This window comes from Hemitrygon akajei, chromosome 26, assembly GCF_048418815.1.
Source record: "Hemitrygon akajei chromosome 26, sHemAka1.3, whole genome shotgun sequence".
Classification (NCBI taxonomy): Eukaryota; Metazoa; Chordata; class Chondrichthyes; order Myliobatiformes; family Dasyatidae; genus Hemitrygon; species Hemitrygon akajei.
The window spans coordinates 44466370-44478898 of NC_133149.1; the positions used below are offsets into that span (position 1 = coordinate 44466370).

General features: G+C 43.0%; 1 protein-coding gene across 1 annotated transcript; it reads right to left on the reverse strand.

Moving 5' to 3' along the window:
- Positions 1-70: 70 nt before the first annotated feature.
- Positions 71-12009, reverse strand: LOC140716712 (uncharacterized). Its single transcript, XM_073029524.1, has 7 exons — positions 11989-12009; positions 11286-11492; positions 9890-10072; positions 6640-6777; positions 5089-5268; positions 553-720; positions 71-148 (listed from the first exon to the last, which is right to left on the reverse strand). The coding sequence occupies exons 1-7, from the start codon at positions 12007-12009 to the stop codon at positions 71-73; spliced, it is 975 nt and encodes a 324-aa protein (XP_072885625.1).
- Positions 12010-12529: the final 520 nt, after the last annotated feature.

Sequence of the window (12529 nt, forward strand, 5' to 3'; positions counted from 1 at the left end):
GATTTCCAGCATCTGCAGAATCTCATGTGCTTATGAATATCAGCTCATATTTACGAGGATGCTGCCTCAACTACAGGGAAAGATTTATTCCTTGGAGCATAGCACGAGGAGAGGTAACCTTGCGGAAGTTCATCAAGTCCTCAGGGGTCTGGTAAAGGGGGACAGTCATTGTCTTTTTCCCAGGATTGGGGAGTCCAAAACTCAAGGACACAGATGCAAGATAAGATGGGAAAGATTTACAAGAGACCTGAGAGGTGAGATCTTCACACAGAGGGCAGTGAGTACCTGGAATGAGTTGCCGGAGGAAGTGGTCGAGGTGAATACAGTTGCAACATACAAGAGACATTTGGATAGGTACCTGGAGGGGAGGGGATTGGAGGGCTATGGGCTTAATGTGGATAATTGGGATTAGCAGGGAGGATGATGTGGTCAGCATGGACCTGTTGGGCCGAAGGGCCTACTTTTGTGTAGTATTACCTTTTTTTTTAGGTCAAGAAGAAACCACAGCCTTAGTTCACCAGTAGATTGTTTGGATATTTCCACATTACTAACCTTGTCAGAGGTGAAAGACTTCAAGCTATCGGCTAACTCTTGAAGGTTTTTTTCTGTTAGCTCCAGTAAGGCAGCAGCAGATTTTAGGCCCATAAGAGCTTGGTTCTGGCCCTTGGCTTGGTTGTACAAGCATTTCATGTCACCATCATTGTCCTCTGTCAACAACTGCTGGAACACAGGTGTTGAATGTGTCATTATTCAGATGCCATTTTAACAGTCATAGAAACAAGCCCTTCAGCCCATCATGTTCATACCCATCTACACCAATGCCATTTAGCTCCATAACGTCTATGCCTTGACAATTCTTGTCCAGATTTGGGTGTCACAGCTAACACGATGCTATTATAGATGGGGGGTGTCAGAGTTTAGAGTTCAATTAGGGCACCATCTACAAGGAGTTTATATATTCTCCATGTGCTCATGTGGGTTAGCTCCAGGTGCTCTGGTTTCCACCCACAGTCCAAAGATGTACCAGTTAGTAGGTTAATTGTTCCTGTTTGAGTACTTTTGGGGGAACGGCCTACCTGGGGGAAGCGACAGTGGCCGTGCCTCTGGCACGGAGTCTGGCCCTGTGGCTCAGAAGGGTAGGGAAAGGAAGAGGAAGGCAGTAGTGATAGGGGACTCTATAGTCAGGGGGTCAGACAGGTGATTCTGTGGACGCAGGAAAGAAACGTGGATGGTAGTTTGCCTCCCAAGTGCCAGGGTCTGGGATGTTTCTGATCGCATCCAAGATATCCTGAAGTGGGAAGGTGAACAGCCAGAGGTCGTGGTACAGATTGGGACCAACGACATAGGTAGGAAAGGGAGGAGGTCCTGAAAGAAGACTTCAGGGAGCTAGGAAGGAAGTTGAGAAGCAGGACCTCAAAGGTAGTAATCTCGGGATTACTGCCTGTACCACAAGACAGTGAGTATAGGAATAGAGTGAGGTGGAGGATAAATGCGTGGCTGAGGGATTGGAGCAGAGGGCAGGGATTCAAGTTTCTGGATCATTGGGACCTCCTTTGGGGCAGGTGTGACCTGCACAAAAAGGACAGGTTGCACTTGAATGTGAGGGAGACCAATATCCTGGCAGGGAGGTTTGCTACAGCTATTGAGGAGAGTTTAAACTAGAATTGCTGGGTGTTGGGAACCAAACTGAAGAGATGGAGGAAGAGGCGGTTGGCTCACAAATCGAGAAAGCTTGTAGATAGTAAGAGAGGGAGGATAGGCAGGTGATAGAGAAGGGACATGCTCAGACTGATGGTTTGAGATGTGTCTAATTTAATGCAAGAAGCATCATGAACAAAGTGGATGAGCTTAGAGCGTGGATCAGGACTTGGAGCTATGATGTTGTGGCCATTACAGAGAATTGGATGGCTCAGGGGCAGGAATGGTTACTTAGAGTGCCAGGTTTTAGATGTTTCAGAAAGGACAGGGAGGGAGGCAAAAGAGGTGGGGGCATGGCACTGTTGATCAGAGATAGTGTCACGACTGCAGAAAAGGAGGGAGTGACTACAGAGTCTCTAAGGGTGGAAGTTAGAAACAGGAAGGGGTCAATAACTCTACTGGGTGTTTTTTTAAAATATAGTAACAGGGACCTCAAGGAGCAGATAGGGAGACAGATTCTGGAAAGGTGCAATAATAACAGGGTTGTCATGGTGGGAGATTTTAATTTCCCAAATATTGATTAGCATCTCCCTAGAGCGAGGGGTTTAGATGGGGTGGAGTTTGTGAGGTGTGTTCAGAAAGGTTTCCCGACACAATATGTAGATAAGCCTACAAGAGGAGAGGCTGTACTTGATCTGATATTGGGAAATGAACCTGTCAGGTGTCAGGTCTCTCAGTGGGAGAGCATTTTGGAGATAGTGATCACAATTCTATCTCCTTTGCTATAGCTTTGGAGAGGGATAGGAACAAACAGGTTAGGAAAGCGTTTAATTGAAGTAAGGGGAAATATGGTGCTATCAGGCAGGAAATTGGAAGCATAAATTGGGAACAGGTGTTCTCAGGGAAATGTGCAGCAGAAATGTGGCAAATGTTCAGGGGATATTTGCGTGGCATTCTGCATAGGTACGTTCCAATGAGACAGGGAAAGGATGGTAGGGTACAGGAACTGTGGTGTACAAAGGCTGTAGTAAATCTAGTCAAGAAGAAAAGAAAAGCTTACAAAAGGTTCAAAAAACTAGGTAATGATAGAGATCTAGAAGATTATAAAGGCTAGCAGGAAGGAGATTAAAAATGAAATGAGGAGAGCCAGAAGGGGCCATGAGAAGGCCTTGGCGAGCAGGATGAAGGAAAACCCAAGGTATTCTACAAGTATGTAAAGAGCAAGAGGATAAGATGTGAGAGAAAAGGACCAATCAAGTGTGACAGTGGAAAAGTGTGTATGGAACCAGAGGAGATAGCAGAGGTACTTAATGAATGCTTTGCTTCAGTATTCACTACGGAAAAGGACCTTGGCGATTGTAGGGATGACTTGCAACAGACTGAAATGCTTGAGCATATGGATATTAAGAAAGAGGATGTGCTGGAGCTTTTGGAAAGCATCAAGCTGGATAAGTCACTGGAACCGGATGAGATGTACCTCAGGCTACTGTGGGAGGTGAGGGAGGAGATTGCTGAGCCTCTGGTGATGATCTTTGCATCATCAATGGGGATGGGACAGGTTCCAGGGGATTGGAGGGTTGCAGATGTTGTTCCCTTATTCGAGAAAGGGAGTAGAGATAGCCCAGGAAATTATAGACCAGTGAGTCTTACTTCAGTGGTTGGAAATTTGATGGAGAAGATCCTGAGAGGCAGGATTCATGAACATTTGGAGAGGCATCACATGAGTAGGAATAGTCAGCATGGCTTTCTCAAGGGCAGGTCGTGCCTTACAAGCTTGATTGAATTTTTTGAGCATGTGACTAAACACATTGAAGGAAGAGCAGTAGATGTAGTGTATATGGATTTCAGCAAGGCATTTGATAAGGTACCCCATGCAAGGCTTATTGAGAAAGTAAGGAGGCATAGGATCCAATGGATCATTGCTTTGTTGATCCAGAATTGGCTTGCCCACAGAAGGTCGGTGCCCAGTGGTGTGCCTCAGGGATCTGTTCTGGGACCCTTACTCTTCATGATATTTATAAATGACTTGGATGAGGAAGTGGAGGGATGGGTTCGTAAGTTTGCTTATGACACAAATGTTGGGGGTGTTGTGGATAGTGTGGAGGGCTGTCAGAGGTTACAGTGGGACATCAATAGGATGCAAAACTGGACTGAGAAGTGGCAGATGGAGTTCAACCTAGATAAGTGTGAGGTGGTTCATTTTGGTAGGTCAAATATGTTGTGGAGTGTGGAGGATCAGAGGGATCTTGGGGTCCGAGTCCATAGGATGCTCAAAGCTGTTGTGCGGGCCGACTCTGTGGTTAAGGGATACGGTGCATTGGCCTTCATTAACAGTGGGATTGAGGTTAAGAGCAGAGAGGTAATATTTCAGCTATATAGGACCCTGGTCAGACCCCACTTGGAGTACTGTGCTCAGTTCTGGTCACCTCACTACAGGAAGGACGTGGAAACCATAGAAAGGGTGCAGAGGAGATTTACAAGGATGTTGCCTGGATTGGGGAGCATGCCTTATGAGAATAGGTTGAGTGAACTCGGCCTTTTCTCCTTGGAGTGATGGAGGATGATAGGGTGACCTGATAGGATCGTGTGGATAGTCAGAGGCCTTTTTCCCAGGGCTGAAATGGCTAACACGAGAGGGCACAGTTTTAAGGTGCTTGGAAGTAGGAACAGAGGAGATGCCAGGGGTAAGTTTTTTTACGCAGAGAGTGGTGAGTGCATGGAATGGGGTGCTGGCGACAGTGGTGGAGGTGGATACGATAGGGTCTTTTAAGAGACTCCTGGATAGATACATGGAGCTTAGGAAAATAGAGGGCTGTGGGTAACCCTAGGTAATTTCTAAAGTAAGTACATGTTTGGCACAGCATTGTGGGCCGAAGGGCCTGTATTGTGCTGTGGGTTTTCTATGTTTCTATGGTAAATTGTCCTGTGATTAGGCTAGGGTTAAATTGATGGGTTGCTGGGAAGTGTGGCTCACTGGGCTAGAAGTGCCTGTTCTACGCTGTATCTCTAAATAAATAAATGAATAGAGCAGCTTAAGTGTTTTAAGAGTATCAGCTTCCATCTCCACTTCGATTGGTGCATTCTGGACTCCAGTCACTGTCTGTGGGAACAGACATCAACTTTGGATCCTTTCTACTTTCCCTATAAGTTATGCCTCTCACTTAGACAGTCCCACCATGGGGAAGGAAAGCGCATGCACGCACACGCACACACACACACACACAGTCCTCCAACTTTAGCCTCTGGGCCTCCAGCCTCCAGAGGACTAGCAGACCTCTGGCTCCAACTTCCCCAGATTTATTTTACATGTAAAACCAGTTTTCGACCTGTTTCTCTTCCCACAAATGCAGCCTCTTCTGCCAAGTATTTCCAGTATTTTCCGTTTCAACTTTACAGTATATAACTTTAAACCTTATGAATGTCTTGGGTGAGGAAGGCAGATAGACTGACCTTTACACAGTCGTGTGGCGCTTCCCTGAATTCCTGCTGCTGCTGTTTGAGTCTTTGCTCCAGAAGAACGTACTGCCGCAGGTGACGTAACAATTGGATATCGTAAACCACAGTTGCAATGTCACTATTCCCATTTCCTGCCTTTACTTCCATGATTGTTTGTTCCTCCTGCAACTGCAACTGAAAATAGGAGAGAAATTGAAGATCAGACAGAACAGAAAAGCTGGATGCAGCCCAAATCCATAGCATATCTTCACAACAACCTTCAACCCTTCTCTCTCTGGATATCACTGCTTCAGTAGTTTGTTCCAGTTAATTTCAACCCCTTGAGCAAATGGATTTTGCCTTGTGTCATGTCATTCTCTTCCCTTCTCCTACTGTCCCCACTGGTGATTTGAAATCCTTCCAACATTGGAGAATGTAACTGGATCAATGCCACCAATTCCCCAAAAATTCAGAGGAATATGAGTGAGAACTTCTTCACTCAGAGGGTAGAGAGAGTGTGAAACAAGCTGCCAGCAGAAATGGTGGATGCAGGTTCGATTGTAATGTTTCAGAGAAATTTGGATAGGTACATGGATGCGAGGGTTATGAAGGGTTATAGTCCACATGTGAGTCAAGGGGACTGGGCAGAATTAATGTCTTTTAGGAAATGTTATAGTCTCTTTACTAAAGGAGACAAGCCCAATATCCAAACTCTATTGAAATAATAACTTGGCCATTTGGTATTTTGGATTTCATTCAAAATAGAAATCCCAACACAGCCATTTTCTGCAGGGCAAGGTACAGGTCCTGAAATCCTCTCAATCTTCCATTGTTCCTTGAGCAAGATTCATGCAGACCAATGCGAGTGACATTTTCTGTCATATTTTCATAAACTACCACCAGACACATGAATTTTTGGGATTCTCATTCAAAATGTATCCTTGGCCCAACATATTGAGGCAATTACAAGGAAAATGTGCCAGAGCTGTATTTCATTAGAAGTTTGGGGAGATTTGGTATGTCATCCACAATTCTGGCAAATTTCTACAGATGTACCACGGAGAGCATTCTAATTGGTTGCTCCACCATCTGGTATGGAGGTGCCAATGTACAGAATCGGAAAAAGATGTAGAAGGTTGTGAACTCAGCTAGCTCCATCATATGCACTAGCCTCCCCAGCATCGAAGACATAATCAATTGACAGTGCCTCAAGAAGGCAGCATTCATCATTAAGGACCCTTACCATCCAGGACATGTCCTCTTCTCATTGCTACCATCACGAAGGTGGTATAGGAGCTTGAAGACACACACTCAACATTTTCAGAACAGATTTTTCTCTTCCGTCAGCAGGTTTTTGAATGGTCCATGAATCCATGAACACTATTTTGTTCTCTTTTCGTACTACTTATTTGTTTTTATATTGCTTATTGTAACTTAAGAGAATTTTTTTGTGTATTGCACTGTCACAACACAACAAATTTCATAACGTATGTCAATGATAATAAACTTGATTCTGAGTGTTAAATCTACATTTTCCATGCTTATTTTATCCACATTAATAATCACCTGTTCCTCTACGAGGTTCTCGCGTTCCTTGATTTGCAGGGCAAGCTCTCTCTGTAGGTCTGCACTGTGTTTACTTGAATGCGGTATTGAATCCTCTCCAACTAATTTTTCAGTCAAACATAAACCTTCATTTCCTTCCTGCACTCAGAATAAAATTCAAGGTTATTAAACTCTCCTCCATCACATCTCACAGATTACCTCTGCACACAAGTAGTAGCTACAGTATGTGATTACTATAATCATAAATGCAATTGGTTATGGCTCACATGTGCTGATCTACAGTTAGAAGTTTTTGGTTTGTATGCTATCCAGTCAGATCATATCATACAAAGATTCAAAGTACAAGTATGTGTGCAGTATACAACTCTGAGATTTGTTTTCCCAGACAGCCACAAAGAAACAATGGAATCCATTCAAAGAAAAATATCAACCCCCCCCCATGTGCAAAAGAAAGAACAAATCATGCAAATTGTAAAAAACAGAATGTACAGTTGCAAGAAAAACTTTTCTGCATTAATCACTCATAAAATGTGGTCTGATCTTCATCTAAGTCACAATAATAGACAAACGCGATCTGCTCCTGGATACACCATTTAAACAATCACAGGATATGTTCAATCAAATATGTGATCCTCTGGGGTAATGTCATTGACAAAAGATGTTTGGAGTCAGGTGTTCCAATCAATGAGTTGAGATTGGAGGTGTGAGTTGTAGAGGTGCCCTGCCCTATAAAAAAGATACAAAGTCTAGTTACCAACAGAGCCTGTACTTCTTATGAAAGATATCTTTTTGTGCACCATGCCTCGATCAAAACAACTTCTAGAGGATCTTAGAAGAAAGATTTTAGAGATGCATGAAGCTGGAAAAGGCTACAAAAGCATTTCTAAAGACCTGAATGTTCATCAGTCCACAGTAACAGAAATTGTCTGCAAATGGAGAAATTCAGTATTGTTGCTACTCTCCCAAGGAGAGGGTGTTCTTTAAAGATCATACCAAGAGGACAATATGCAATGCTGAAAGAATTGAAAAAGAATCTAAGGGTAACAGCAAAAGACCTGAAGAATTCAATCTCTAGAACTTGCTGAAGTCTCTGTTCATGTCTCCACTATAAGAATGACACTGAACAAGAATGGAGTTCATGGAAGGACACCACGGAGGAAACCACTGCTCTCCAAAAAAAAACATTGCTGCACACCTCAGGTTTGCAAAGACCACCTGGATGTTCCACAACGCTTCTGGGACAATATTCTGTGGACAGGTAAGACAAAAGTTGAACTTTTTGACAGAAATGTACATTGCTATGTTTGGAGAAAAAGGGCACTGCAAACCAACACTAAAACTTTATCCCAAGTGTGAAGCACGGTGGAAGGAGCATCATGGTTTGGGGTTGTTTTGCTGCCTCAGGGCCAGGACAGCTTGCAATCGCAGAGGGAACAATGAATTCAAAATTGTATCAAGACGTTTTACAGGCGAATGTCAGGGTGGCGGTCTGTCACCTGAAGCTTAACAGAAATTGGATGATGCAACAAGACAATGATCCAAAACACAAGAGTAAATCAACAACAGAACGATTGAAAAAGAAGAAAATTTGTATTTTGAAATGGCCAAGTTAGAGTCCAGATTTTAATCCAATTGAGATGTTATGGTATGACCTAAAGAGGGCTGTTCATGCAAGGCCTTCCAGAAATATTGATGAACTGAAACAGTTTTGTATGCAGAAATTACTTTACTTTATTGTCACCAAACAATTGATACTAGAGCATACAATTATCACAGCGATATTTGATTCTGCACTTTGCGCTCCCTGGAGTACAAATCGAAGTAAATATAATAAAAATTTAAATTATAAATCATAATTAGAAAATAGAAAAGGGAAAGTAAGGTAGTGCAAGTCAGGTCCGGATATTTGGAAGGTAGGGCCCAGATCCGGGTCAGGATCCGTACAGCAGTCTTATCACAGTTGGAAAGAAGCTGTTCCCAAATCTGGCTGTACAAATCTTCAAGCTCCTGAACCTTCTCCTGGAGGGAAGAGGGACAAAAAGTGTGTTGGCTGGGTGGGTCGTGTCCTTGATTACCCTGGCAGCACTGCTCCGACAGCGTGTGGTGTAAAGTGAGTCCAAGGATGGAAGATTGGTTTGTGTGATGTGCTGGGCTATGTTCACGATCTTCTGCAGCTTCTTCCGGTCTTAGACAGGACAATTTCCAAACCAGGTTGTGATGCACCCTAGGAGAATGCTTTCTACAGTGCATCTATAAAAATTAGTGAGGGTTTTAGGGGACAGGCCAAATTTCTTCAAAAAATGATTTGCAGGATGGATCAACAGTTACAGGAAAAGTTTGGTTGAAGTTATTGCTGTACAAGGGGTTCACACCAGTAACTGAAAGCAAAGGTTCACATACTTCTTCCAACAAATATATGTAATATTGGATAATTTTTCATAACAAATAAATGAACAACTATAATGTGTTTTGTGTTATTTATTTAATTGGGTTCTCTTTATCTAGGTTCAGGACTTAGGTGAAGATCTGATCACATTTTAGGTCATATTTATGCAGAAATAGAGAAAATTTTAAAGGTTTCACAAACTTTCTAGCACCACTGTAAAAACACCAAACCACAAGTCAGCAAAACAATATGGACATAAGTACATAGCAGTACAAAAGAAAAAAATACAAAACAAAACAGGAAAAAAAGGGCAGATTTGGCAGAGGTATACAAAATGATGTGGGATATAGATAGGGTAAATGCAAGCAGGCTTTTTCCACTGAGGTTGCATGAAAGGTGAAGTGTTTAAGGGGAACCTGAGGGGGAACTTCTTCACTCAGAGGGTGGTGAGAGTGTGAAACAAGCTGTTTGCAGAAGTGGTGGATGCTGGTTCGATTGCAACATTTAGAGAAGTTTGGATAAGTACATGGATGGGAAGGGTATGGTCCAGGTGCAGGTCGAAGGGACTAGGGAGAATAAGCATGGACTAGTTGGGTCAAAGGGTCTGTTTTTGTGCTGTAGTACTCTATGACTCTAATGCAGAATATAGTGTTGCAGTCACAGAGAAAGCACCATGAGTAGACAAGTAAAGTGCACGAGTCATGACAAGATAGACAGATTAACAGTTCAGATTTATCATATAACAGGAGGATAGTTGGCCTTGAAGCTAGTGCTGTATACATCTTCTGCTGAAGAAGAGTTGGGTTGTACTGAATAAGGATTGTTTGTGGAGGGTGTGCATATTTAGGTGAGGGTCATTCTTACATGTGGCTTTCCATCTGCCTTTATCCATCGCTTTCTCTCTTCCCTCTGCAGCCTCAGGAGATCAGAGAGTCTTTTTATGTGCTCCTCCTCTAGATACCTCCCAACTCTCAAAGCCGTTTGCTCGCCCAGTGGCCAATCTTGTTTGTTGAGAAGTTGGGAAACAGCTTGATATGAATTCTGCACCTGGAGGTGGACCAGACAACATGAAGGAGAAAGTACAGCATGCAAACAGACCATTTGTTCATCCAAACCAGTGGGCAACTGTGGTAAACTGTGTATACCTGTCTGGACATGCCCCTCTGCTGACTGCTCCTCCCACAGATCCCTGTATAAAAGCGATTGGAGGCTCTGCTCCTCCCTCAGTCTCCAGGATGTCGTGGTCACGTTTGCAGCTAATAAAAGCCTATCTTTTGTCTCCCGTCTCCGAGAGTTATTGATGGTGCATCAGCAACAAACTTTACTAATGCCATTTTACAGCAATGGGCCTTGGCCTTCTTTACCCGGGTTATTCCAATGCTATTTTCGATAACTCTTAAAAGTAGCCAGTGCCTGCTTCTATTACTCCCTCATGCAATGCATTCCAGGTACATACTACTCTCTGGGTGTAAAAGGACCCCTGTTGTATCCCCATTGACAATTCCTCCTCCCCCCCTCCACAGATGCTGCTTGACCTGCTCAGTTCTGGCAGGTTGCCTGTTGCTAAGCGTTTCACTCGTTGGATTATAACAGGAATCACTCCACCAAACACAAACATTAGCCAAATGTCAAACCTGCTGCCCCATTTTCTCTCCAAGACTATTTTATTTCAAGGCACCAGCCTAAGTGGTTCAATTCCCACTGCTGTCTGTAAGGGTCCGTAGGTTCACCCTGTGACTGTGTGGTTTCCTCCGGGTGCTCGGGTTTCCTCACCCATTCCAAAGATGTACAGGTTAGTAAGTTAATTGGTCACATGGCTGCAATTGGGCTATGCAGGCTCACTGGGCCAGAGGAGCCTGTTACGCTGCTGTATCTCTAAACAAAAATAAATTACTGAGATACACACCACCGAATAAAACACTGTCTGCTCTGTGCACAAGGCTTTGGACATCCTGCTAATGAGGATGAAGAATGTATCTTTGCGTTGGCCTCTCCCATCCTGCACCCTGGAGTCATCTACCCCACTACGGTTCTTCCAGTCCTCAGCCCCTCTCAATCTCACTTGCTCATTGGCCTGGTTGCTTCTGGGCTGAGTACTGCATTGAGGTGCTGGTTTTAAACACTGGGATCCCAGGCTTTGCTCTGCAACTCTCAAATTTCCCTTCTCAGAAAAAAAATTATGAGTGAATTTAAAAAAAGTCTTCAAAATATAGTTTTGAGAATTTACAGAGAAAAATGAGGTAAATAAGTATAACTGTACCTGTAACTTACTGTACATATCTATTGTCTTATACACTCGGCTCAGTTTCCTAACTTCCAGCGTCACTAATTTTAAGGCTTCCAGTGACAATTCCCAACTTTGCAGAGTCTCAAGCGAGTGATAGGTAAGACTGCCCTCTGTGTCCAGACACTGTGCAACAGGGGCTTCCACGTTACGTTCACTTGTCTCAGACTGCAAGGGGACATCCTATGGAGAGAGCATGGAGAAACTCACAGACTTGCTCCTTACAGTTTCAGCTGCTGAAAGCAAAGATGACCAAGAGCCATTGCGGCCTTCCTGACTCTGATTTGAGAGGCTCCTGATCCAAGAACTGGGCATTACTTCAACAGATGGGTAGTAGCTACGATGGTGAAACTGTTAGAACTTGCTGCCAATATCCCGTGACAGCAGCATGGTAGAATAGAGGTTAGCACTAGAGACTGGGGTTCAATTCCCATGCTGTCTGCAATGAGTTTGTATGTTCTTCCTGTGAACTTGTAGGTTCCATTTTCCTCTCATATTCCAAAAATGTACGAGATAAAGTTAGTGAGCTGTGGGCACAGTGTGGCACTTGCCGGCTGCCCCCAGCACATCCTCAGACCCTGTTTGACATATATAACACATGTTCTGAAATACTGCATATATGGCAATAAAGTTAATCTAATTTAGGAAATTTTAGGATTTCTTTGTTTGCATACATTACCTGGAATCCTGAACTAGCCATCACTGTTTAAACAAGTTTTCACAGACAGCATGTTCAACCTTAGGCTCAGGTTAGCGATGGAGTAGTAAATGATCATTGCAAATTAGTACATTTATAGTCCCCAAAAACAATTTTTATGTCAAGAACAGCAATGTCTATTTATGAATATGTAAAATATAGGATCTTAAAACTATATTCTTTAAAATGATTTATTATATTTCAGCTTCCACTTTACTGGCATGTTTGTATCTTTATTTGCCATTCTTTATATCATTAAAATTAATTATATTAGTTACATTTACATTAAATTATTTTTAAGCTTTTAAGCAAATAATTTTTAAATGAGTTATTTATTTTTAAAAATATTTTTTCAATGATTAATTCATGAGCATTCAGAGATTTTTGACCAATGGCAATGCTAGGGTTGTGACTGTGAAGTTGGTCAAAAGCCTTGTGGATAGGCCATCAACCAATCACAGGCACAAGAGATTCTGCAGATGCTGGAAATCTTGACCAAATGCTGGAGGAACTCAGCATGTCA

Excerpts from the sequence above, each read along its gene's own strand:
- LOC140716712 (XM_073029524.1), bottom strand. The coding sequence starts at position 12,009 with ATGGCTAGTTCAGGATTCCAG. Across the intron at positions 11,493-11,988 it reads TGGCTAGTTCAGGATTCCAG|GATGTCCCCTTGCAGTCTGA; the intron begins GTAATGTATGCA and ends CTCTCTCCATAG. Across the intron at positions 10,073-11,285 it reads ATATGTACAGTAAGTTACAG|GTGCAGAATTCATATCAAGC; the intron begins GTACAGTTATAC and ends GTCCACCTCCAG.